The sequence below is a fragment of the Manis javanica genome, chromosome 12 (assembly GCF_040802235.1).
Source record: "Manis javanica isolate MJ-LG chromosome 12, MJ_LKY, whole genome shotgun sequence".
NCBI lineage: Eukaryota > Metazoa > Chordata > Mammalia > Pholidota > Manidae > Manis > Manis javanica.
Window position 1 is genome coordinate 85,428,694 of NC_133167.1, and position 26,523 is coordinate 85,455,216.

General features: G+C 41.8%; 3 protein-coding genes across 8 annotated transcripts in view; 1 reads left to right on the forward strand and 2 right to left on the reverse strand.

Annotated features, from left to right (window-relative positions):
* Positions 1-2,700, reverse strand: part of LOC118971799 (uncharacterized) — a 21,332-nt gene extending 18,632 nt beyond the window's left edge. Inside the window, exons 1-2 of the mRNA XM_037015036.2 lie at positions 2,663-2,700; positions 1,982-2,496 (exon numbers count right to left, since the gene is read on the reverse strand). Coding sequence (XP_036870931.1) covers positions 1,982-2,496; positions 2,663-2,700 — 553 coding nt within the window. The remainder of the gene's footprint in view (positions 1-1,981; positions 2,497-2,662) is intronic.
* Positions 2,046-21,780, forward strand: DDHD2 (DDHD domain containing 2). 6 transcript variants are annotated; one of them, XM_073218961.1, is made up of 18 exons: positions 2,046-2,180; positions 3,394-3,618; positions 4,320-4,510; positions 5,448-5,537; positions 6,078-6,198; positions 7,423-7,512; positions 8,447-8,582; positions 10,410-10,618; positions 10,897-10,964; positions 11,761-11,883; positions 12,908-13,003; positions 14,041-14,163; positions 14,265-14,420; positions 14,674-14,776; positions 14,912-15,082; positions 15,733-15,910; positions 19,376-19,482; positions 19,836-21,780. In XM_073218961.1, the coding sequence occupies exons 2-17, from the start codon at positions 3,402-3,404 to the stop codon at positions 19,455-19,457; spliced, it is 2,154 nt and encodes a 717-aa protein (XP_073075062.1). In that variant the 5' UTR covers positions 2,046-2,180; positions 3,394-3,401; the 3' UTR covers positions 19,458-19,482; positions 19,836-21,780. The 6 variants fall into 6 exon arrangements, with proteins under 6 accessions (XP_073075062.1, XP_073075063.1, XP_073075064.1 ...); XM_073218962.1 differs by having other exon boundaries at positions 19,900-21,780; XM_073218963.1 differs by having other exon boundaries at positions 21,290-21,780.
* PLPP5 (phospholipid phosphatase 5) lies at positions 15,861-26,362 on the reverse strand. The gene is made up of 9 exons (XM_017659495.3): positions 26,201-26,362; positions 26,008-26,116; positions 25,701-25,791; positions 25,279-25,342; positions 24,681-24,802; positions 23,946-24,116; positions 22,911-23,048; positions 22,061-22,110; positions 15,861-20,834 (listed from the first exon to the last, which is right to left on the reverse strand). The coding sequence occupies exons 1-9, from the start codon at positions 26,263-26,265 to the stop codon at positions 20,766-20,768; spliced, it is 879 nt and encodes a 292-aa protein (XP_017514984.1). The 5' UTR covers positions 26,266-26,362; the 3' UTR covers positions 15,861-20,765.
* Positions 26,363-26,523: the final 161 nt, after the last annotated feature.

Here is a 26,523-nt window from a genome sequence, read left to right on the forward strand (position 1 = left end):
ACAGCTGGTGTTGGCAAAACTGGACAGCTGCATGTAAGAGTTTGAAACGGGATTACTGCCTAACTCCATACACAAAAGTAAACTCAAAATGGATCAAAGACCTGAATGTAAGTCATGAAGCCATAAAACTCTTAGAAGAAAACATAGGCAAAACTCTCTTGGACATAAACATGAGCAACTTCTTCATGACCATATCTCCCCGGGCAAGGGAAATAGAAGCAAAAATGAACAAGTGGGACTATATCAAGCTGAAAAGCTTCTGTACAGCAAAGGATACCATCAGAACAAAAAGGCATCCTACAGTATGTGAGAATATATTAATAAATGACATATCTGATAAAGGGTTTATATCCAAAATATATAAAGAGCTTACTCACCTCAACAAAATAAAGCAAATAATCCAATTAAAAAATGGTAAGAGTATCTGAACAGACACTTATCCAAAGAAGAAATTCAGATGGCCAACAGGCACATGAAAAGATGCTCCACATTACTAATCATCAGAGAAATGCAAATTAAAACCACAATGAGATAGCACCTCACACCAGTTAGGATGGCTACTATCCAAAAGACAACAACATTTGTTGGCAAGGATGTGGAGAAAGGGGAACCCTCCTACACTGCTGGTAGGAATGTAAATTAGTTCAACCATTGTGGAAAGCAATATGGAGGTTCCTCAAAAAACTAAAAATAGAAATACCATTTGACCCAGGAATTCCACTGCTAGGAATTTACCCTAAGAATGCAGAAGCCCAGTTTGTAAAAGACATACACACCCCTATATTTATTACAGCACTATTTGCAATAGCCAAGATAAGGAAGCAACCTGAGTGTCCATCAGTAGATGAATGGATAAAGAAGATGTGGTACATATACACAATGGAATATAATTCAGCCATAAAAAGAAAACAAATCCTACCATTTGCAACAACATGGATGGAGCTAGAGGGTATTATGCTCAGTGAAATAAGCCAGTTGGAGAAAGACAAGTATTGAATTATTTCACTTATCTGTGGAGTATAAGAACAAAGCAAAAAACTGAAGGAACAAAACAGCAGCAGACTCAGAGAACCCAAGAATGGCCTAACAGTTGCTCAAAGTAAAGGGACTCGGGAGAGTGGGTAGGAAGGGAGGGATAAGGGGGAAAAAGGGGAATTACAATAGCACGCATAATTTAGGGGGCATGGGGAAGGCAGTATAGCATAAAGAGAAGTAGTGATTGTATAGCATCTTACTATGCTGATGGACAGTGACTGTAATGGGGACTTGATAATGGGGGGAGTCTAGTAACCATAATGTTGCTCGTGTAATTGTATAGCAATGATACCAATATATATATGTGTATGTGTGTGTGTGTATCCTGTCTCCAATCTCCCCTGCAGCTTTTAAATCCTGTGAAGCTCACCTCTACATGTTTTAGAGAGATCTTTTTGGCAACATGTAAATCCTCATAAACGCAAACGGAAGGAGGCAAAGTCCTCAATAACCGTTTTTTTTCCTTGCAAATGCCACCCAGAAGTGGCTGTCTGATAGAAGCTGCTGTGCTAGCGCCCTATCATTTTATTTCCCACCGGGGGAGGTCTCCCTGCTCGCCCTGGGTCCCCGCACGATCCTAGACCCAAGCGGAGGACTAATCTGAGGACCCCTGGGGTCAGTAGGCCTATTTTCCCATCTACTGAGTGAAAAGGCTGGGCTGGTTAGTCTTAAAGAACCTTTCTCTCACTTGGGTTAAAGTGCTCCTTCACAGTTATGTCTTATTCTTTACCAATCCCTGCTTTCTGCAGACCTCAGCCTCCCCCAAGACACAGCGCACTTTCACTGTCAGCCCAGCGCTCTGATCCTGCCCGCAGGGAGGGGCTACATGTCGCGCGATTCCCCCCACCTCTCGCGATACTTCCCGCCAGCGCCCCCTGCCCCCCACCTCCCCGGCGCCCCTTGGGCCCCTCCCATCGCCTCAGCGCCGCGGTCCCAGCTGCCTCACCTCTGCTCCCCGCCTCGGGGCCGCTGCTCGCCAGCTGGGAGCGAGGCTGAAGCCAGCGCGGGGCGCGAGTCAGGCGCGGCTGCGGGCTCCGCCCTGCTCCGCCCCGCTCCGCCTGGGCTCGGGGGAAAGGCGGCCGCGGGGCCATGCCGTGCCCCTCTCGGCGAGGGCGGGAGAGCGTGGCAGGCTGCGGGGCAGGCAGGTGAGCCGCCACGGCGAGCGGGGTCGCGGCTGTGCCGACGGAGGCCCGGGACGGGAAGGCCTGCTGGGAGGACCCGCCCCGGGAGGGTGGGGTGACCTCGGTTCCAGGGAAACAGCCAGGGCCCCTTTTCCAGCAGATGCGCCGGGAAATTACCCTGTGACCATTGGTGACTCCGCTCGACTGCGGAGCTGGAGGCGGGAGGAGCCGAGTCCTCGAGCTCGGAGGTCCCAGATCTGGGCTGCAGGAGGCCCGGGTCTTGGGGCCAAGGGGTGGCTGCGGGGAGTTTGTGCTGGGAAAGAAGGTAAGGCGCCGGTAGCTTGGAGAGCGTCCGCTCGGGAGGCCAGGTGTTTGCAGCCCAGATACTGGTAATCGGGCCCACCGGCCTCGGCTGCTTGAATAGCTTCTGACCCTGCCTGTGGTCCATGTTTTGAGGGGTTGGAGTCTTTGAAGGCAGGAGGCTTTTGAGGTCACTTGTTTTTCACCTGAGACTTGGACCCAGAGGGGATGCGCGCGTGCGCATAGCGGCCCTAGCAAGGGTTCGTGTTTCCAGAATTTGTACCGTGGTCCTTAATTAAATGCACTTAAAGGAGCGGTAAGAAGTGACTGGTTCTTAAGTAAAAAGTATTCTTTTAAATATTTTAAGGTTCCAACAATCATACGGTATGGGACTGGAGCCTACACCTGGGTGTTGTTAAACAGTTGGAGTGAATGTTTTGTCTTTGACACTAGACTTAGATTAGAAATTGGGCAAGTTTTGCTGCAATCCAGTTTTTGACCGCGTGTTTCTTGTGATTCTGGGTTTGCTTTATAATTTGTTATCTGATTAAAATAAGGCAGTTTTCTGAGAAAATTGGGAAATCAGTGTAAAGTGGTTGATCTATAAGGAGTATTGTTTAAAGCCCTCCCCGCCATTCCCCCAAAAATCCAGCTGTTAATTTATTATTTCCTTTTTTAAATTTTTTAAATTAAAAAAATGTTTTATTTTGGTATCGTTAATGTACAATTACTTGAACATTATTATGGTTACTAGACTCCCCCTATTTAATTTATTATTTCTATTTCAAAATGTGTAGCCTCCTTAAATTATTTTCGTTTTGTTGTTTTTGCAGAAATGATTCCCTAAAATGACCAGTTTTATGTGTGTGTCAACAATCAAGCTGTTAAGAGAAAGAAAATCATTTTTCTGATAGATTTCTTGTATCCTGTATTTTAGAGAGCGAAATGTCAGCGGACTCACACCAGGAACGGCTGTCCCAGCCAGATCCATCTCCATCACCAAAGTCTTGCAGTTCCTTTGAGCTAATAGACATGGATGCTGGCAGTTTGTATGAACCAGTTTCTCCTCATTGGTTCTATTGTAAGATTATAGATTCTAAGGAGACATGGATTCCTTTCAACTCTGAGGATTCACAGCAGCTGGAAGAGGCATATGGCTCTGGTAGGATGGAAATGACTTGTAATAGACAAGACTTACTGTCATCTTTCTAAAACTCTAGTAAAATAGTTCTTAGAGTTAGTGTTTTAACAGTGCATTTTAGATTTTTTTTCTAGTTCTTTCCTGTAGCATTTTTATATAGAAGCTCTGCATTACTACCCAACCAATTTATAATGTTTAAGAATTTGGTCTGTATTTTGAAATACCTAATAATATTTCTTATGTTCTAGCTTTTGTTTCAGTTTTTGTTTATAAGCAAGGGATAGGGACAGTGTCACATTGTGAAAGAATACATTCTTTGAATTTGTCAGTTGTTTTTTCTTTATTAAACAAGAATGATGCTAGTTAACTAGTTAATCATCGTGAACTAGTTTATCATCATAATGGTCATATGGTCATTAAGCTATGGTCCCTCGAGCAAAAAATTTCAAAAAAGCCTTCATATATCTATATGGAAAACATGTATGTGTTAAGGGACACTGCTATTTCTCCTTGGAAGAACAAAATAGTGTTTGGGTATTTTTTTTTGTGTTTCATTAAAACCAAGAATGGTTTGTAAAGTAGTTAGAAAAGATTTCAGTTAAATTTTGTTTAATGTTTAGCCAAGTGGGAACTGTTGATTAATATGTTTCATAACATTTAGACTATAATGCAAATTATATTTGGATATATGTGCATCTTTCCCCTTTTCCAATCCTTGACAGGAAAAGATTGCAATGAGAGAGTAGTCCCCACTGATGGGGGCAGATATGATGTACATTTGGGGGAGAGGATGCGGTATGCGGTATACTGGGAGGAGCTAGCCTCAGAAGTGAGGCGATGTACCTGGTTTAACAAAGGAGACAAAGATAATAAGTATATTCCTTACTCGGAGAGCTTCAGCCAAGTATTAGAGGTACCTTTGATCATTCTTACTCATTTTCTTCATCTCTTATTTAATAATCTTTTTTTTTTTGTCTTATGACTTAGTTTGTGGAATTTCTGGAAAGAGTTTGGTTTTATCTGTATCACATTATACAGCATTTCTTTTTGCAAGTTTAGGATAAAGTAGTGTTATTTTCAGACTTTGAAATGCTATTGTAACTGTTACACCTTTAAACTTTTTTCCCTAGTTGAGATCATTGTTATTATTAACCTAGGCCTGTGGGATTCATTTTTTATTTTTGCTTTTTATTTTTCTTGCTTTGAAAACAGTCTGAAATTTGTTTTCTTTAAATTGGCGTAGGCCTTATTAATATTATTGAAAAAAATACCTCAAAATTTGAGCAATGGTTATCTCTAGTTTAGATGATGGAATTAGTTTTTTTTTCTTTGTCCTGTACTATTATCTGTTGCAAGTTTAAAAGAACTGTAAAATAATTTGATAAGAGAAAGAATTATATATGTAATATATTCCTAATTTTATGGAAAATATACATGCACTAATATTGAATGAAATATACCAAAATTTGAATAGCAGTTATCTCTAGCTTAGCTGGTGAAGTAGGAGTGCTTTTTTTTTTCTTTGTCCTATACTGTTATCTGCTGTAATTTAAAAATAATTTTAAATTTGCATTGGGAATATAGTCAATAATATTATAATAAACTTGTAAGGTGACAGATGGTAACTATCATAGTGAGCATTTTGTAGTATGTATAATTGTCAAATCATTATGCTGCACACCTGAAACTAACATAAAACGAGTATAATGTAGGTCAGCTATACTTCAATTAAAAAATTGATTTTGATAAATTAGTATATTCTTTATTTATCTGGCAGTATTCTTGTGAAAAAGTTTACTTTTAACAGGAAAGCTATTAGATAAAGCTAATGAAATGTGTTTTCTTCTAAGGAGACTTACATGCTTGCTGTAACTCTGGATGAGTGGAAAAAGAAACTGGAGTCTCCCAACAGAGAAATCATTATATTACACAATCCAAAGGTAAAGCAAAGTAAAGCCTTTCTCTAATACTGGGGTTAAAGGTTAATTGCATTACAAAGGAGCACTTAATTGGTTTCTTTTTCACAGGGATTCTATTTAGGTTAACTTTTAGAAATTTTTATATTGTATTAACAATTAAGAAACTTAACACTTGCAGCCACTTCCACCATTGTTACCTGGCTCAGTTCATACAAAAGAATTTTCTTAGAGAAAGTTACGCCACTGTAGATTAAGAGTATCACTGATACATGTGGGCGTATCTTCCATGTGTAGGGTATTACCGAAAAGATCTGTTAGTCTGATATATTTTCTTCTTTTTTTTCACTTAGGTATAATTGACAAAGTTTTAAGTATCTAAAGTGCATTTTAACCTATATATTTTTAGGGCTCTCATTTCAGACTGTAGTAGTTGCATATCAAAACTCCAGTTGAGATTTGACTGTGTATTGTTTTGAAAGACACGTTCCTGCCCCTCAGAATATATCAATAGGCATGTCTTAAATGTAGAATGTTTTATTGCTCTGATCTCTTCGATTGAAGCTGATGGTGCATTACCAGCCAGTTGCGGGGTCCGATGAATGGGGCTCAACACCCACCGAGCAGGGTCGACCAAGAACAGTGAAGAGGGGGGTTGAGAACATCTCTGTTGACATTCACTGTGGTAATGCTAATCATTTCTTTATCTTCTGATATGCTTATTTGTTTATGACTTAAATGGTAATCTCTTGGATTACTTTAGGGCTTAAAAATAAGTTTAATTGTACGAGATTCTGAGTTAAGATTAGCATCAGTTTATTTACAAAGAACCTTGGTAGAAGTAAAAATCTCTTAAAGTTGCTGAAGTATATATGGTGGGATGAGTACAATTTGGCAGTACTAATCTGGATGTCGATGAGCCGATTTATTCCTCATCTAAGAAGTATGATTCCACATGTTGGGATGGAAATTTATTCCTGTAACGACTCGTGTCCTAGAAGATTTTCAACTAAGGGAACTATTTTTCAGTAGGACCTTGATGGTTTGGTTATCTATTCTTGTTTGGCTGGGGTCATTTATGGTTGATTTTATACTATATTTATGTGGATTATAAAATTCATTTTATCAATACACAGTGACTGCAGTGGGGTTGGCGGAGGGAGGACTTGATAATATGGGTGAATGTTGAAACCACAATGTGTTCATGTGAAACCTTCAAAAGATACCTTAATTTTAAAAAATTCATTTTATCTTGCAGAGGAGATGGTTTGTGTATTGGGCAGTCTTAGACTTACTGTAATTTACAAAGATGAGTTTAAAATTTCAGCCTCCAAATACGTATCAGACATTATTGGCACAATTGATAAAAGTGGAATATTAGACAAGAAAAGTACTCTATAAGTGTTAAATTGCCTGAATTCCATAACTTTGCACTGTGGTTATAAAAGAGAATATTCTTGGGAAATACACATTAAAATATTAAAGGTGTGATGTGTACAGTCTGGTGATGTGCACAACTTGTTCCCAAATGGTTTGGATAAATAAATGTGGGTGTGTATATGCACACATAGAATAATAAAGCAAATTTGGTAAATATCAGTGTTGAGTCTGTGTAAAAAGTACATGGGAACTTCTGTACCATTCTTTCAAGTTTTCTGAAAGAAGCAGTTATTTCAAAATAAAAAGCTTAAAAAAACCTGAGAAATTTTTTCACTGACTTCTTTTGGGATAAATTAGAAACACAGTAGAATCACTATTTTTACTAAGTAGTTAAATATTTAAATTATCCTTTAAATTACCTGCTTATATTTTAACTTGTCCATCTTTATAACCTATCCACTGTGAATGTTTGATTTTAGAATAAATAACTAGTTACAGGGAGTAATTTTCTTTTAAATTTCATTTATAGGGGAGCCTTTACAAATAGACCACTTGGTTTTTGTAGTCCACGGGATCGGACCAGCTTGTGATCTCCGCTTCCGAAGCATTGTACAGTGCGGTAGGTGCTCAAAGCGTGTAAGATTAGATCACGTGGAGGGAATATTAGCCATTGCTTCTGCGCACTGAGGTCAAGTGTTGTCTTTAGTCTGTTGTCTTAGCTACCTAAGAAGCTTTGGAGGGTATAGACAGGTGGCAAGGTAGTAAAGCTTCCCTGCTTAGACTCAAAGTACTAGCAAATTCCCTAGGCTAATATTTGTGTCTTCCCTAATAATTCTTGAGTGAACAAGCCCTTAATCCTCATAAATTTGTTTTACGATGTGATGGTCTTATTTCTAACCCTTTCAAATTTAAAGGTAACCATAAAGATGATAATAGTTTTAATTCAGTCATTTTTGTAATTCATACCAGGATAAACCTCTTGATATTCTAATTGGAATACTTAGGTCATTAGTATAACTTGATTTTGAAAGGTAGTATCCTCTAAAACTTGATGGTACTCAGTCTAATTGTCCTAATTTGGGAGTCTTATCCTGCTGGCTAATGCTTCTAGGCAGAAACCTTCTAGAAGGTTCAGATCAATATAGTATGAATTTCAAACTGCAATGTATTTTTTTTTTTTAATGTAACGTATTGGGGAGTGGTTGGTTGTAAGCACTAGACAGGAGTCTGGCTGCAAGGCCAGTTTGATCTGGCCACAGAATTTTTTCTTTTTCTTTTTCTTTTTAATTGAAACAGATCCCATGACACAGGAGGTTTTGAAGCTAGCTTTTCTTTGGATGAAAAATGTTTTGTTAGAGTAAAACCAAGTTCTGTATTAAAGGAACAGCTTTTCATGGTACATAGATACATGGATCATTTTCCCTGAATACCACGTAGCTGTTTCTGTGTTATTTTGTATTCTAAGCAAATACATATAATTACATGATCTGTTGCATCCTGATTCTGCAAACTCATTGCTTCACTGTTGATGCATACGTTAATTTCCTTTCCAGTTAATGATTTTCGCAGTGTTTCCTTGAACCTGCTACAGACACATTTTAAGAAAGCCCAAGAAAATCAGCAAATTGGGAGGGTAGAATTTCTTCCAGTCAACTGGCACAGTCCTTTGCATTCTACTGGCGTGGATGTGTGAGTAATACCCTCCTCCTTTGAGTTGTTAAATGTAGATGTAGTCTATTTTTTGTTCATGGATATGCTTGGGGTTATTTCTTCTATAGCCAATTGTATATTTAAAATTTTGTTCAACCATAAGTTTTATATACTTCTGTATCTTTTCCTTCGGGATACATTATCTGATGCTTGCCAGTTCCTTGGTTTAACTAGCCTGGCTTAGGAGTGAATAATTGTGTGAATCTTCTTCCAATGTGTTTTACAGGCTCATTAGTATATATTAATATATTATAGTTCTGTTATTTTCTTTAGCATTAAAGCCAAATAATGCTTTTTTCCCACCTTACCTCAAGATGTACGAACTATTTTGTTCCTTTGTGATTAATATTTAGATAACATTTGTCCACATTTGGGGAAAATAAGGAAATCCCTAAGCCTTAAATTGTTAGTATTTATACCTTGAGGTATAATTGGTACAACAACTTTGAAGTGATGGCCTTCTTAAGTCACAAGCCCAATAGTTTTGTTTATAAATTCTATAGTAATGTCAGAGAAGGTTGGTTGCTCTATATTGATAGTCAGCTGTGGGCCCTTCAGAAAGAAGTACGTTCAGAACAGCTGTAGGTTTAAGTAGGAGATGCTTCTCTGGAAGATGAAGTTGTCAGCATTCTTGCCACGCTGGTCTTGGAAATGGCACCCCTGATTAATAGAGTCCCTAATACCTTGTGATATCAGCAAGTTCCATGTGCCGAGTGCACCACTGTGGTTGTTCCATATGGGTGTGGAGTTCGCGTCTTTCTCACTTGAGCTGATGCTACGCGGCTCCTTTGGGCATAGAGCCCTCTCTGAACTCCAGAAGCTGTTGAATCTTCGAGGATTCTTTGGGGGATTTTGAGAAAGCTTTCTCTGGAAGTTGATTTAGACAATGTCAGCATGGTTTCCCTTTGTGAGGATTCCTCTGGCATCCAGCAGTCTCACTTTGCAGCTTGAGAAATTGTGCGTTGAGAGAAGGAGCAGGTCCATTTGTCATTTGACATGTGATCAACAAACCTTAATGCTGAGAATCCTAGGAAAATCGTCTTGTATCTTTTGTCTATTTAAAGAACTTTTTATTATGGAGAATTTTGTACACAAAAGTAGCAAATATAAAGAATCTTCATGCATTGATTATGACTGCCCAGCCCTAACAATCCTCAGCATGTGGCCAGTTCTGCCCCATCTGTATCTCAATACCCCGTCTACTGCCCATCTGTCCACCACAGTTTTTGAATCAAATCTTAGACATTGTATTATCTGTAAATGTTTGTATTATCTTAAAGGACTTTAAAAAAAAAAAAAAAATAAAATAAATATATATATATATATATATATAACCGTAACACCATTAATACACCTTAAAAAATTCTTAATATGAGCAAATAGTGTTCAAATTTCCAGTTGTCTAATAAATGTCTTTACATATATATATATACATACATACACACATAGACATACACAAATGTACTCATGTATTTTAAACTGGGACCCAGATAAGGTCCATAAAATTGCAGTTAGTTAATAGGTCTTTTAAGTCTCTTAATCTCTTATTTTCTTGCAGTTTATGTGTTGAAGAAACTGAGTGATTCGTCTTGTAGTTTCTCATACTTTGAATTTTGCAGACCACATCCCTTGGGTTTCTTTTCATCAAACATACCTCTCTGTCCTGTATTTCCTATACATTGATAGTTGTCTCTTGTATCTTTATAAATATTTAGGTCTAAGCTTAGACTAAGCTGGATAATAACTTAGAGGGGGTTATCGAATGAATTAAAGTTTTCTGCTTAAACTGTCTTTCCATTTTTACAGAGATCTGCAGCGGATAACACTGCCCAGCATTAACCGCCTAAGACACTTCACCAACGACACAATTCTGGACGTCTTCTTCTATAATAGCCCCACCTACTGTCAGACAATTGTGGACACAGTTGCTTCTGAAATGAATAGAATATACACACTTTTTCTGCAGAGGAACCCTGATTTCAAAGGGGGTGTATCCATTGCCGGTCATAGTCTAGGTAACAAATGAATTCTCTGTGACCAGAGAGGATTACCACATTTTAAGGACACCCGTTTTTGAAGTACTGTTTTTTATCTATATCAGATTCTGAGGTCTAGAACTGGTCTGTGATGAAGAATCCGGGAGGGGTTGGAAGGGTGGTGGTGGATTGGAAGGGAAGACTCCTGCTTCATAGATTTTGCTACATTGGTAACTGGCTTATTACTTTTGTGTGTGAAAGACAGCTGTTTAGAGCTAATGCTCAGAAATTGTCCCTTTCTTCTATTTTACTTGTAGGTTCGCTTATATTGTTTGATATCCTAACCAATCAGAAAGATTCTTTGGGGGATATTTACAGTGAAAAGGTAATTTAGATGTTCAGATAGGTTCTGTAGTATTTCTTAGTAAGGATTTTTAGATTTTAGACTTATTTTTTGCTTTCTGCTGAATCTCATACCATAACATTAAATAAACATTTATTTTTATAGACGTAATAATTTGTCATTCTTAGATGACAGAAGCAAGATAGTAATATGCTTCTGCAAACAACTGCCACATTCTAACATGATTGTAGGTAGCTTATTTTCCATTATAAATATGCATGACTGCCTTATTAGAATTATAGATCATTGAGCTGAAATGGAGTTTGCATATGAAGAAATGAAAAATGAATTGGATACAAATTAAGTAATTTATGGAAATTCTGTTTGAAAGCAGTGAGAGGACATGATGTTTATCTTCTAATTGTCCTGTGAACACTTATGTACAGTGCTCAATAGGACTTAACATATATGATCTTGTATTTTTTCTTCTTTTTATGGAAGTGTTCTGTTTCTACTGTTGGACCTTGAATTCTCCCAGGGGCTTTTGTCTTAAATTGTTTTATGCCTCACAAGAGCTCAGTAAATGCTTTGTTAATGATGATGAAGAGTACTTTGATAATCATTCAACCACTCATTCATTTAAAAACATAAGTTTCAGCTGAAGTTGCCGAAGCTTAGAGATCAGTCACCTCTTAAATTATATCTTAAATAGATTACAATTTATTTTTACATCTCTATGTGGAAATCTTATACAGTAGTTTCTTAACTGCAAAACCATTTTAATAAGGGAAAATTTAAATGAATTTAGAGAAAATGAGTTTCACAATTTAATTTTTAGGATTCACCAGATACTGTCATGGATCGAGGAGATACACTGACACTAGAGGAAGATTTGAAGAAACTTCAACTCTCTGAATTCTTTAATATCTTTGAGAAGGAGAAAGTAGATAAAGAATCGCTGGTAAAGACACTCTTAAAACTTCATGCTGTGCCATTGTCAGTATATTTATTGCTTCTTCAGACTGCTTACTAAGCCTGCCCTTTAGACGCACGTTAGTTGTAAATGCCCTGTGATCATTAATAATGTTCCTTAGCATTATATGTGTGTTTTTTCTTATCACATAACGTGGTCTTTGCTTTGTGGAAGTTCAAAGTTCAGAGGAGCCTTATTGATTGACGTATAGCAATACAGCGAAGACTAAACACAGCACAGCCTGGAAGACATGGGCGGCAGAAGAAATGCCCACTAACTCCTCCAAGTCTTACTTTCTGTTACCCTCTCACAGGCTCTCCCGTGGGTACTTGTTTTTGTTTGGTGCCACTTTTGTTGTGCTTTTTTCCGGGTTTGCAAGGCCTTTGTTCATTTAAAGGCATTCAGCAAATGCTGGCTCTATCCGGGCATTCTCTACTCGTGCAGAAGACAGGGTCCCTAACCTTGCGGTGTTTATGGTTTGGTGGAAAAGACATTAGATAATCAAGCACATAATTACAGTCATGATAAGTTGTGACGAGGAAGAGTACCTGGTGGCTTAAGAATGTGTAATAAATAGGCTGAGCCACGCTGGTCTGGGGGGCAAAGGAAGATACTTCCCCAAGCAGATGAGTGGCTTTTAGGCTGAGGCCTTGATTGTTGGCATCTTCACACTCCTCACTGTGTTCTCACTGCTCGGGTCCATGAGTAGGGACGGATTCTCGGGATGTGACATCTCAGCATGGAAATCAAGGAGGGCTTTTCTGTCATGAGGTTAGTATCCACCTCTGTAGGTGTTATCAGCGTTACTGTAGCATTGATACTGTAGTATTGATACTTTAAATTCTTCAGACCGTTTTATGAATAGAGTATCCTTCTTAAAGTTCTAATGATGGTTTACCACTAGGGAGCCACCCTAGTGACAGAAAGCAAAGGTCTTACTCCTCAGAGAACAGGACGTTTAATTGACTGTTTTGCCTAGAAATAAGGAAGATATTTTATTTCCTATGCATAGGCTTTATGTACAGACAAAGATCTTCAGGAAATGGGAATTCCCTTAGGACCAAGAAAGAAGATACTAAACTACTGGAGGACCCGAGAAAATTCAATGGTAGGTGCTTAATGTAGCTTGTAGGATCGAACAGTCTTTTACATCCCTGCATTGTGCTTTTTAAGATGGTTAGGAGCCAAGCAGTTTTGTTAACTAATCTTTGGCACTCTTTACAAATTAAACATGTTCTCTGTATTGAGCTCCTTAATACATTGTGAGCTCCAGAAGTCTTCTGAACCTCTGTATCTCCTTTGGGTTCCTCCTGCCGTTCCTTTTTCATTTTTTCCCTTTTTTAAATAACTGCTATATTGAAATGTGATTTACATCGCATACCCTAAAATTCATCTTTTTAAAGCTTATAGTCCAGTGGTTTTTAGTACATTTACCGAGGTATGTAGCCATCACCATTATCTAATTCCAGAGCATTTCCCTCCCTCAAACAACCCCAGTACCCATTAGTGGACACTCTGTTCTTCTGTCCTGTGACCCAGGGATCTGCTTTTGGTCTTTCTGCAGTTTTCTTACCCTGGACATTCCATATAAACAGAATCATACAGTATGTGGCCTTCTGTGACTGGCTTCTTTCACTTAGGCCTATCTGCGTGGTAGACAATAGATTCTATGCTCAGTTCTTTTGGCCACTGAATTCCTTTCCAAATCTTAGTAGTGGGTTCTTTTTCAGCTTCTTAGCAGGTTGCTCAGTTCTTACTTAAGGCCCAGTGTTTGCATCATTTTCTGTACCCACAGAGACACTCTGCCTGCTGTGACTAGGAGGGCACAGTGCTCCTGCGAGCCGCTCAGCCGTCCTCAGCACTGGCGTCCAGTGCTCTGCTGTTTTTTCTCACGGCAGCCCAGAGTGTGAACTGCTGCCCAGGTAGCTGTGCACAGCTCTCTTGTTTTAGAGCATGTGGGGACATCAATTCATAATTTAAGGCAGCTTTTGTTTTCACCAGTTTTATCTTGTTTTCTGAGAGACTCTTTCTAGACTGTCATTTCAGAACTTTCCCAAGCATCCTTTCACATCAATAGAAAACTGTATAATCCTTTGGATATTTTTATTACACGGCAACTCCACAGAACTAAATTTTATTCTTTAGGGTATTTGTAGACCAACCCCACCGTCAGCCTCAGGGGCAAATACATCCAACATCTCCAAAGAATCGGGGTTCTGCAGTACGGAAACTGGACGTGCTGATGGCCTGGATGTCGGTATTGGGCAGGTAACTGTCCTGTTCTCTTAGGTCATTTGATCGCCTGCTATTCGTGCAGTGGGAACAGGTGTAACTTCTGTTATTAATCAGAGATGCTTTCCTCCTTCCAGGTGTCTGTAAAGTACCCCCGGCTCATCTATAAACCAGAAATATTCTTTGCCTTTGGATCGCCCATTGGAATGTTCCTCACAGTCCGAGGACTGAAAAGAATTGACCCAAACTACAAATTTCCAACATGCAAAGGTTTCTTCAATATTTATCACCCTGTAAGCACTGGACAGCCCCTGTAGCTCACCTTTTAGGGCTTACTGGTAAAGAGCATGTGATTTTCTGTAGTGTTGATTTGCTTTCTGTGCTATTTTGTAGCAGTGAGACGACTCACAATAGTGTGAATCTGGACATGATGGGGAAAGACTACATGTCTTTAAATGAGCTTGTAATTCTTGCCTGATGCACAGTTCCTCAGGCTGTCCATTCTCTGCAGCAGAGGCACACACAGCTATTGTTTTTCCTGTGTAGTTTGACCCTGTGGCCTATAGGATTGAACCAATGGTGGTCCCAGGAGTGGAATTTGAGCCAATGCTGATCCCGCATCATAAGGGCAGGAAGCGGATGCACTTAGGTAAGTGCAAGTGCAGAACTGAGTAATTCTAGACCTTCTGGTCAGGATGACTGAGTGGACCTCATTAACTTTGTTTAGCTGTGTTTGTAAACTCTTTGTAAACCATGTAACATTCCTTACTCGTATGTATTTCAGAGCTGAGAGAGGGTTTGACCAGGATGAGTATGGACCTCAAGAACAACTTGCTAGGTTCACTGCGGATGGCCTGGAAGTCTTTCACCAGAGCTCCTTACCCTGCCTTACAAGCTTCAGAGCCTGCAGAGGAAACTGAAGCAGACCCTGAATCGAGTTCAGAGAAGCCCAGTGGTGAGTGACACTGTTCACACCAATTCTGATGTCAGGCCAGACAAGGAGCTCATGCGTGTAATTCTTACTTTGCCAGGGACTTCTTTTCCCTCTTTATTGTACAGGACCAGTACTGAGTCCTAATGGGTTTTCAGCTCTGCTGGCCTTTGTTATCATCTAATAGCCACAGATGATGAGAAAATATTATTCATGAGGAAAATGTCAGCTGAGCATCTGGCAGTGAGGCTCTGTTACACCTCCGACGTGAGAACTTGGGGCTGCTGTTAAAAGCCTGCTCTGTGAAGCCTCGCTTGTACAGGGCAGTGTCTGTCCACGGGCCCATTTTACTTTACCGTCTGGGGACGTACTAGGGAGCACTTCTCTTCACAGTTAACGCTGCACGCCTCTGCTTTAGTTTTCAGCTGCCTGAAGAGCTCTGCCCTTGCTTAGATTTTGTTTGTAAACCACAGGCAAAAGAATTAGCTGTCAGGTAGAGGAAAGGCAAAAAAGGGGATTGGACAGAACCAACGTGACTTGAGAGGCTTTAAGACAGGAAGGAAAGGAGGGAGAGGGCTCTCTGCACAGCAGTTCATCCCATGGTCCTGTGGTCAGTCTGGAGTCTGAGGGGAAGTGAAGAACCTCAGGGGACTGGAGTCTTTTGATTCTTACAGTTCTCCCATATCCAGATGCGAACACAGAAGAGGCCTCTGGGGCAGTTAACGAAGAAGTCCCACCCATCAGCGTGGGAATGCTGAACGGGGGCCAACGCATAGACTATGTGCTACAGGAGAAGCCCATCGAAAGTTTTAATGAGTATTTATTTGCTTTACAAAGCCATCTGTGCTACTGGTAAGTGTTTCCTTTTGTTTCTAGGTTGTTTTTTTGGTCTAATAGTTTGACACATATTTGATAGGTACAAAAGGATAGGCTGGTATACATTTGGAATTAGAATGAATTTCTCATTTAGACAGTTACAAAATAGCACAATAATTTTCCAAAGAAATCTGGTTTCAACACATTGTTTTATTTTGCAGTTGTGCAGAGCATAGGGCTAATGATGCCAGCAACCATGAGTTCAGGTGGCTTAGTGTTCAAAGTGTGTCCTTCTGCCATCAGTGGGACAGGGCGGGTGCATGAATGACCCAGACAAATAGGTTACTATTGCTAAGTGTTTTGAGAAAGTATATAGTAGCTAGATCTGAATTCATTATCATTTTTGTTTTAATGTTTGAATTTTTCATGTTTAAATATTTTTTCCACATGTGTTGAAGTATAATTGACATGTAACTGTAAATTTAAGGTGTGCAATGAGATTGATATGCATGTATACTGTGGAATGGTCACCGCAGTAGGGTTCAGTCTGCACCCCCACCACTTCACGTGATTTCCTTTGTGTCTGTTTGTGTGGCAGGAACATGGAAGGAGCTGCTCTCTCAGCATCTTTTAAGTACATAATACAGGATTGTTAACTAGAGTCACTGTGCTCTACGTTAATCCCCAGAATTTATCAGAGTTACGATTAAATATACTTTGATGGTTTATAGGATATGTTAAAGGTGCTTATTGATATTTATTATAAGGGAATAGGACTTACTGAAGAAATTAAACTAAAGGAAAATAAGATGCGTCAGGGATAAGTGTTCTAAAAATAAATACTTTGAATTCCTGAGGATTTTTGATAAAGGCATTATTATCTGATGTAATCATCATCATGTCTATATAATACATACAACAGAGAGACCATGACAAAATCCAAGTGCAGAAAGCAGTGCTGCCTGAGAATGGTCTAGCCAACGCGGCCTGATAGAAACCTAAGAATGGTGTTTAAAATTTTGAGCCGCCGATGCGTTCATATGGTTCGAAGGCCAGTGATGAAAAGCGTCTCTTACATTTTGTTCCCAGCTAACTAATTCTTTCTCCATATGCAATTAACATGCATTTCTTAAAATTTCTTCCAGATGTCTATTTTATGCAGACAATTCAGGTGTGAATGTGTGGAAACATATTTCTCTTCTTTCACAAATACAGAGCGAGTCTATAGGCAGTGTTCTGTGCCTTGCTTTTCCTGCTGGCCTGTCTACACTGTTACTGTGCCTTAGAGTTCTTGCCAGTCATACAGAGTTTCCACGTTCGTTTTCAGCTGTGCAGATATTCACCTGAATGAATGCACCATGACTTAACTTGCCCTCTTGCTCCTGACACACCTTGTTTGTTGTTTTACCTGTTCATAAGTGTATTTATACATACTTAGAATTGTAATTGCTGGTATAAACGGTATAGGCAGTTGTAGTATTTGGTAATCATTGCCAAATAGAGGTTATTCCTTTTTAGACTCACCAGGGATGTCTGTCTCTCTACAGCTTTTCCAGCAGTTTTATCAACTGTTCATATCTCTGCCAATTAGTTGGGTGAAAAATGGTCCCTCACTGAAATAATTTAATTTATTTACACATATGTAAAGTATGTGTGTATAATACACATGCTACAATATACGTATTTTACATTACACACATACACACATATATATATGTGCACTTTGAGGCATAATGGATGTACAGTAAGCTATAAAGTGTCCAAATATGAGGAGTTTTGATATGGAAACATCTGAAACCATCACCACAATCAAATTAGTGGACGTATTCACCACCACCAGGTGCCCGCGCCCTGGGAACCCCTCTGTCCTTCTCTCCTGCCAGTCAGTCTCCAGGGAAGCGCTGATCTGCTTCTGTCTCTGGAGATGAGTTTGCGTCTGACTTCACACACTTTTCTGTATGGCTTTGTTCTTCCACATTGTGTGTATGCTCCCCTTTTTATTGCTGAGTGTGTGCTTCTGGACGAGTGTACCACAGCTTGTTTATCCACTCACCTGTTCACAGACACGTGGGTTTTTTTCCAGTTTTTGGCTGTTGTGAAGACTGCTATGAACATTCATGTAGAAGACATTATTTCTCATGGGTAAATACCTAGCAGTAGATTGGCTGGGTGTCATATGGTAAGAATAAGAGCATCTTAACATATGAGCATGTGATATGAGCATTTTAACATGTATTTAAAAACCATTTTTATTTCCTCTTCTTGGTGTCATCCATGCCGTTAATTCTCTTTTATATTGAAATGCTGATTGGTCTGTGGTACTCGTTGCAAATAACTTTCCCCCAGTTTGTCTTTGACCTTGTATACACTGGTTTTTTGCTAAGTAGAACATTTTATAGTCAGATTTGTTGATTTTTCCTATTTGGCTTCTGGGAATTGTGGCATACTTAAATCTTCTCTACTCTCCCAAGAATTTTACCATATTGTATTCTCATCTGTCATGGTTTCATTTTGACATCTTTGATTCACTTCAAATTTATCTTCATAATAGCTGGACTGATCCAAGTCCTTTTTCAGATAGCCATCCAGTTGTTGTAACTCTGTTACTAGATTTAAGATTATTGAATTCCTATGTGTATTTAAATAGGACTATTTCTGAACTTCCTGTTCTGTCAGTCCATTTACCTATAAGCCAGGATTACAGAACTTTTAATAGCTGGTTTAGCTAATCCCCCTTTGCTGGCATAGGAAGAGTTTGTTGACCTGAGATCTGTGCAACCTACAGTTTGTGGGGGATAGAAAAAGTCAATGAATTCAGAGAAACCCTATATATAACTTTGGCACATACATATATATATGCATGTATATGATCTCCTCTGGGGAAAAATCCATAGGTTCCTTTAGAGTCTCAGAGAGATCCATGACTCAAAAAATGAACTGCAGCCTACAGCAATGTTTGCCTCATACATCTTTAAGACAGTCCTTCAGCAATGGTATTTTTTAATAATATTTCTTTATGAACTGGATATAAGTAATTGCTTAGACACACAGTATCTGGAAGATGTATGAGAAAGTGGTAACACTGGTTCTCAGAAGATGAGAACTAGAAACAGAAGTGAGGGAGACTTCATTATTGTTCCCTTTTGTATCTTGACTTTTGAACCAATATGGTTGTTATCTTTTTAAAAAAGTAACACCTTCGAAATTAAGGTGATCAACTGGATGGCTCTTCCATATTGTCTGAGTAATGAGCTCTTGGGAAAGGGAACAGTTTAGTCATTTACTATTAGGTATTTTTTTTTTATCACCAGACATAATGCTAGACTTTTGTTAGGTTACCTTCCAAACCACTTCCGGTTACATTACCTCTGTGTCTGATCTTTTTTGCAACAAAAATGAACTTGCAAGGTGGTTGCATAGATTGAATGAGAAACTGTAGACAAAGCATCTAGTATAAAGGTTAGTCACTTCTTTTCAGAATACAATTTATTCTCTTCACAGGGAGTCTGAAGATACAGTATTGCTGGTCCTCAAAGAAATCTACCAAACCCAGGGTATCTTCCTTGATCAGCCTTTACAGTAAAAATGACCATCTCTGGCTGCTGAGTGTAAGTCTTTAAATGTAAAAGAATGCAGTATTCTTCCTACATACTAACCTGTTATAAGGAACAGTGGAGCCTCATGCTCTTCATAAATGTACTTTTCTGTTGCCTGTCACCAAGATTTAGATTGTTACTCAGTTTTACCCACTCAGAGGAAGGTTAGCGTGTGGGTTTTGCTGGTGATCAGGTCCAGTAACACTTGTCAGCAGTTAGCATTTTAATTACAAAGAACCCAGCTTGAGATTTAAGTTTGTGAGCCTCCCAGCTGTGTACCTGGCATCTGCATCACACTGCGGCCTTCTCTCCATTGCCTCCCGGTTTGTGCGGCCTGATGATGTCTTTTCCACTCTGCCCCCCAGATGGACGGTGAAGGTCCCTCCCCAGGAAATCCACCCATTTGTGCTGCACTTTTTCTGTCCTCAGCTGCATCATTTCCTGCATGTTGCCTGCACTTACTCACCACTGGGGTCTTTGGAAGTGAGCGGAAAACCAAAGGGAAGAGCCCGCGACGCCTATCGCTGGCTTCATGGGGACGCTTGCCAGGCTGCTTCATAGTGGATGTGGTTTGCATCTTTAATTCCTCAAAGATAGTGTGTCGGTGCCACACTTCATTGCTTCCTACTTGAGGTGGTATAAAGTCTGCTTTGAGTTTGATTTGGGTCTGAGTTTTTCTAGTAAATGTTTTAGTTTAGAAGCAGCCTCCTGAAGTTCAGAAGGCAGTTGGGGGTACAGCAGGCTTAACTCCTGGTGGTGGTGCCTGCATCTGAAGCCTAAGTGGATATGGAAGATCGCTGGGTAGCCAGGTTGCTTTGAGTCAGCTTTTCTTTCCTGCCAGTACTGTGTGCAGACAGACTGCAATATAGCTTAAAGAGAATCTTGTTCTCTCTCTTTACAGCTGACAGATTCACTGCTTAGAATTACTGATGCTGTTGTTTTTACAGCTGTTTGAGCTGCTCAAAGAGTCTCAAGTAGGCAGTCTAGTTCATATTAGGTGCCTCTTTATAAAGCAAAGGTGTTACATATCCTAGACCTGTCCTTTCATATCATACTTCAGCTCAGAGACTTTAGATGCAGGCTGATTTAAGTCACTTGAAAGCAGCTTCTGTTCTTAAGTTGAGGGTAGTTATAAGAGCTGACAGACCTTGACAGGCTGCTTCGGTTATAAATGATCTTTTAGTGGTACAATTAGAGAAGCTGTGTAAGTCACTTGCTGCCTCTCCCAAGCGTGTTCTTGTTAGATGCATTTTGTAAACATTGCTGCTTCCGCAGGTCCCGCGCGTCCCGAGCGCTCAAGGCCCAGGCAGCGGGCTGGGGTGGGGGTAGCAGGTAGGTTGGCCATGGGGGAAGTGCCTCTTATGCTGAAAGAGAAAGGGTGACCGTAGACTAGTTTCTTCCAGGGCATCTGCTCAGCACTATGCTGTGCGTCTCCCCTGCTCACTGATAGCAGTGTCTCCACAGTTCCCGTGGGGTGGTCCTGGTGCACCTCAGCTGGCTGCAGGCCTGTGTGTGCCAAGTGGCACGGGCAGGCAAGCTGGTTTTTATAAATGATTTTTGTGAATGCATCATGGTGTCCAAGGCCCTAGCATTTAACATTCATTTAAGCCATCTCCTTGGCAGCTGTGGGTTTTTCCCTTGAGCCTGGCCTTTCCTTGTCTATCTGCTGATGCCGCAGCCAGTAGGCTTCGGACAGATGGGACACTCCACATATGCTCAGATTAACGTGAGTGTCCTGAGGATCAGCATTCGGTGCGTCTTAAAGGGGAGCTTTTGTCAGGCTGCTGTCTTCAAATTTAAGTGTGCTCCTCACGAGCAGGGTACGTGCTCCGTCAGGGGAAACCAAAGGACGAGCAAGAGTGGGTCCTGTTGACCAAAGACGGGCAGCGCCAGCCTGGACCGCCAGAGGAGCCACCGTATGTGCCAAGAAATGTTTCTTTCCTGGTGGGTAGGGGCAGGCAACTAAGAGAGTTGGGCTGCTTGTGTCCCGCCTGTGGTGGTGTCATGGCTGGACATTGCCCAGGTGACAGGCCTGACTGAAAACCTTCCCTCAGTTGTGTGTCACTTGCACTACTTCCATTGTGTACTGTGTATGATCTCCTGACCAAGCCCATTTTTAAACTCTGGTAGATATCATTTTATACGTGTTCCCAGCTACAGAATTGGTTTATCTCAGCAAGAGAGACTGCATGGAAAGATTAATAGCATTGATTAGCCTTCTAATATTTTGCACTTTTTGAAATGTTTGTTTTTTTATGAGATACATTTAAAACTTTAGTAAATACTGAAATAAAACCATATTGACCAGTTGCTTACTTTTACCTGATTCGTCCATCATGAAACCTCTACAGTAACCATGTTCTCATCTCCTATGCATTAAAACAAGTTTGAAAATGTTTGGGGCAAAGAATTAATACCTAAGTTCCTTTCAGTCATCTTAGGCAAATGTACCACAGTCATTGTAAGGTAAATACTGAGATTGTCCTTCTGTATTGAATGCCAGCCACTACTGCAGCTGGACTGGGGAATCCAGTGTTTGATCACATTTACTGGGAGAAATACATCATCAATAAAAGAGAAAGGTACCTACAGGCCCGACAGCATCACTTCTAATCTCTGGTAATTGTTCCTTGTATCCCACTGTAAAGAAGGAAAGAAAAATTATCTTTCTGTCCCACCGTAGTTGACAGAGTTGATGAATTTGGGCAGATCTTCATTCAAGTGGAAAGAAGCTTGTGAGCCTAGTAAAGGACAATTGAGGTGTAAACCACTACCAGTGTGTATTCCTGGGAAAGCTCCGGGCCACTGTGTGTTTGCTGATAATTCAGTAAACCTTTATGCCCACAGTATTCAAAGTGGTCGGCAGTATCCGGCTAGACTCAGAGAAGACATGTATAATGGTGGTAAATTAGCCAGAATTGGACATCTTTGTACTTATGGCTTGATTGAACTGCCACCAGAGAAAGTAAACAGAACCAAAAAAAATGCCCTAGATCTTAAGATGTTGAGCATAGGCAATGCAAATTAAGTTTTGATGATTAATGCTAATGTCTAGGATAAGGTGGCTACAGAAGGGCTTCTTTTCTTTATGGATGCTTCCATAGATCCTTCCGAGAAGGGCATTTAGAGTAAGTGTAAAACACTAGATCCTGGGATACCAGTCTGATGGACCAGACTGGTGACCACTGAAAGATCTCCAGAACGTGTAGCAAACAGCAGTGGGAAAGCATCTGACTCCTGGTGATAAATCCACGTGAGCAAGAACGAATCCACATGACCCTAAGGAGGTGGAACAAGTGCTGTATGTCCTCGCTCCTGTCTGGCAGAGGTTCAAAGGACAGAAGTTCTTATCTTGGGCATGGTCCAGTTAGGAGGGGCTGATTCAGCTGTTCTCCACTGCAGTACCGCCTGTTTTTAAATATCAAAGTGATAAGGATCACCAGGCTGCCTTGGTGCGGAGGGAAGTGCAAGTCTGTCCTGGAATGGTCTGTGGCACTCGGCATCCGTCAGCGGAGGGTAATACTGCCTGTAGCAGACATAGGCAAACGTCAGGCCGATCATGGATCCAACTAGTACATCTGAAGAGAGAGAAGATAAGGTCTCATCTTAGTCAGGGTAGACTCTGAAATCAGGTTAGACACCACCAGAAGGGAGAACTTGGCCCTTTGGGTCACTCTACTCGGTGGGGCTGCAAAAACATCAGTTCCAAGTTTATGACTGCTTAACGCTTTCTCAGGTTTGTCATATAATTACGGGATTATCATCAGGTTCTCTGAACCCCAAATCAAAACCCATCTTTAAGAATAGTAAGCCTTTTGCTGAGTACAGGAGGTTGAATTTTTTTAATTCAGAAGAACACAGAGGTTTGCATAAATGCTATTAGCAGCCCCTGGTCACCATTTGGAGTGCTAGAGGACAGAATGAACTCTGCAGGGAAGTTGCCTTTTCCAAACATTCATTTATTCTTTCAAGCAGAGCTCCTGAGGACTTCTGGGCAGTATTATCTTCTGAATTGTGGGTTTTCTGTGTATCGATCCTGTAATTTGGATGTTGAACTCTAACTGTTCAACTCAAACTGCTTTGGTCTAAACTGCAATTTTTGGTTTTCTTGAATTTTACTTCCACGTTAAGTCTCATGACAATGAACTTGATTTTTAATCATTTTAAGACAAGCTGAGCTTTGAGGTTTGTTGTAAAAAAACTGCTTTTACAGAGTTTATTCTGACCTTCGGATGCCTCAAAATAATTAGGATGCTCCTCCTTGGTAATCTCTTTAAAAGGTGGCTTGTGTGTGCTTCTCATCCTGCACAGAGCTGTGAATGTGTCATTTTAGTGCAGAACACAGACCATCCTATAAGCAAACACTCATTTGTTTACTCATTCGACAGATGCTTAGTGAGCGTCTCCTCTGTGCCCCATGCTGGAGGTGAATGCTGGGAAGGTAGAAGCTTACAGGGTACGAACCCTCTGCTCACCTTGCCAGTGATGCTTGTAGTCACAGGTGCGGGACAGCGCGATCACAGCTGCAAAAAGCAGAGGTGACAGAAAGGCACAGAACCGCCAGGCTCTCCCCCGGCCTTGGGGTGTGAAGCAGTGTAACTTCCCTGCCAGGTAGAAGGAAGCAAAGGCCAGCCCAGCAAAGGCAACTAGGAGAGAGAAAAACCACTAAGTAGATGTCTTTTAAAGGAAACAGGCTTGGCAAGAACGTGCTTTATTCCCTTTCTGGATACTTTTGGTAGAGAGTGCTGATTTTGGGGGTGAGGGGAAACAAAGGGAAAAAATGGGACTTGGTTTTGTGTCCCCTGGTTAATAAATACATGAGAGATTTTGGGACCACTAGCTATGTGACTGGGCAGGCTGCTGCTTGATGCTTTAGTTTCATGTATAAACCAGCCAGAAGTAACTATTATGGTACCAAAGGAGGTAAGAATCTAAAATGCTTCCAAAGTTCCTGACACACAGTAACTTCAAAAAAGGTTAACATTTTTATGACTAGAACAAGATTGCAGTCAGTATCTAGGCAAATAATAATGATAAAATATTCCAATCTCACAAATCTCTGTCCTGGTATTATCCTAATACTCAAGGCTCAGGCTTCTGAAACCTCAGGGTTATTAAAGGAGGCTCTCCAGGTTCCAGGTACAGAAACAAAGGGAGTGAGGTGTCCCCATCCTCCCAAGACAAGTACGCCGCCCACACGGGGTTCGCACAGGAGGAATGTCCGCTTGGGAAGCTCTTACGGCCCTCGTTCACTACATCCTCATCCCCTGTACACGAGTCAGAATGGGGTTGGCCGTCGGGGAAGCAGCGGTAGAAGAAGTCAGGGCGTGGCCTGAAAGAAAATGCACATGCGTGTGTAAAACACATTCACAACTCCCGAAATTATTTCTTAGTTTCACCAGATATCAACAACCCTGTCATTCGCTAGTCAAAGAGTGCCCTACGCAAAATAATGGCTCTGGGTCAGGATACTTACCAGTAAGAGAAAAGCCTTATTTCCTGGGTCAGCATTTAATGGGGAGAACAGACCCTCCAGCACATGATCACCTTTTACCCCAAAGCCCAAGTCTGCAGCCTCGGGAGGTGCGGTACAGTCATGGGCTCCGCCGCGCGGGCCGGTGGGAAATGCTGCTCAGGACAGGAGAGAGCCAAGTGTTCCCCACGGGACGGAGGTATAGGGAGGGGGCGAAGTGCTAAGTGGGAAGGGGAAGATAAAAGCCAGAATAAAGCAGAAGAGGAGAACGCCATGAGATGGACTGCGCCGGCCGGCCGTCTGCCCGGCTGAGGTGAGGCCGGCTGGTAACTTACCTCCCCACAATCAGTTTTATTGTGTTGGTAAAGACGCCGTTCAGAGCCAGGGCAAGGCTGGCAGCTGGAAAGTAGAGGCACTGTTAGTGGTGTCTGCCTAAGAGGCACTGCACGGTCATTGTCATTAAGAGAGCAGCTGTGGCCTTCCAGGGAGCTAGAGATGTCTGTGTGCTCTGCGCGCTGTGCACCCAGCCCCCCCGGCAGCCACCCTGCTGCAGGTCGGGGCGGCTGCGCCACCAGGCCATCCAGTGCTGTGGCTCTGCCTTACAGGGTAGCACGGGGAGTGCAGGAGAGAAGCAGTTACTTTAGGGCCACAGAATTCCGTGGCCTCCATACCCAGGCCATGACTCCAGGCGCTGGGCGCCCTCCTGCCTTCTTCCAGCACTAAGACAAGACAGCCTGCGGGCTGGGTCGGCTCTTACCCAGGCAGGCTTGTTTGCTGTCCCTCGTGTCTGTCTTCTTGAGGTATTTGGCCAGGAGGATCAGGGACAGCGGGGAGAGAAATGCAATGACCTGGACCGGAACATGTCAAAGGTTAACACAACCGAAGCACGAGTACAGCACTCAACACTCAGCTAGTGGTTAAAGCAGCACCTGCAGGGAGGCGGGATGCTGGCGGCAGGCACCCCCACCCCGGCCCCAGGCAGCACCCCGGTCCCACGCCGGCCCCCCAGCACCGATGCCGGGGAGAGAAGGCGAGGCTAAGGGCGGCCGGGGCCCAACACGCACAAACATGGGCTTGGTGGGGAAATACTCGGCTTCCATATATGGATTCCGGTAAAGCCACATTTCCTCCGGCTGGATTCGCCTCTGGAAGGGCGGAAGCAGCTCTGTTATCCTAAAGAGGAGACAAGAAAGCGCAGAGCTGGCTTCCGGCTCCAGCAGACCGTCCCCACCCCCGCCGTCCCCACCGCTCACTCACAGGAAGGCCACCAGCAGCACTACCCGCACGCCCAGCTCGGCCCCCAAGGCCGCCGCCGTCCCCATGGGGCAGCACCGCGCCAGCACCTGGCGAGCACGCGCGCGCTGATGCGGCCGGAATGCGCAGCTCCGCCCCGCGCCGGCGACCGCGGCAGCAGGCGGCCGTGGCGCCCCCTGGCGGGGGGGAGGGCGGACCTACCCAGGAGGCAGCGCGGGCCCCTCCCCTTTGGCTGGTCGGCGAACCACTTCCAGAGCGACATTCTCCAAGGATCCTTCCTCTGCGAACAAAAACCGAAGCGGCGTTTGGAGCCCTGCTTCCCGCAG

Excerpts from the sequence above, each read along its gene's own strand:
- DDHD2 (XM_073218959.1), top strand. The coding sequence starts at position 3,402 with ATGTCAGCGGACTCACACCAGGAACGGCTGTCCCAGCCAGATCCATCT. Across the intron at positions 5,538-6,077 it reads TTATATTACACAATCCAAAG|CTGATGGTGCATTACCAGCC; the intron begins GTAAAGCAAAGT and ends CTTCGATTGAAG. Across the intron at positions 6,199-7,422 it reads CTCTGTTGACATTCACTGTG|GGGAGCCTTTACAAATAGAC; the intron begins GTAATGCTAATC and ends TTTCATTTATAG.
- PLPP5 (XM_017659495.3), bottom strand. The coding sequence starts at position 26,265 with ATGGGGACGGCGGCGGCCTTGGGGGCCGAGCTGGGCGTGCGGGTAGTG. Across the intron at positions 24,117-24,680 it reads CCCAAGCGGACATTCCTCCT|TTGCCTTTGCTGGGCTGGCC; the intron begins GTGCGAACCCCG and ends TCTCTCTCCTAG. Across the intron at positions 20,835-22,060 it reads GAAGTGATGCTGTCGGGCCT|CATAAGAGGCACTTCCCCCA; the intron begins GTAGGTACCTTT and ends TTTCTCTTTCAG.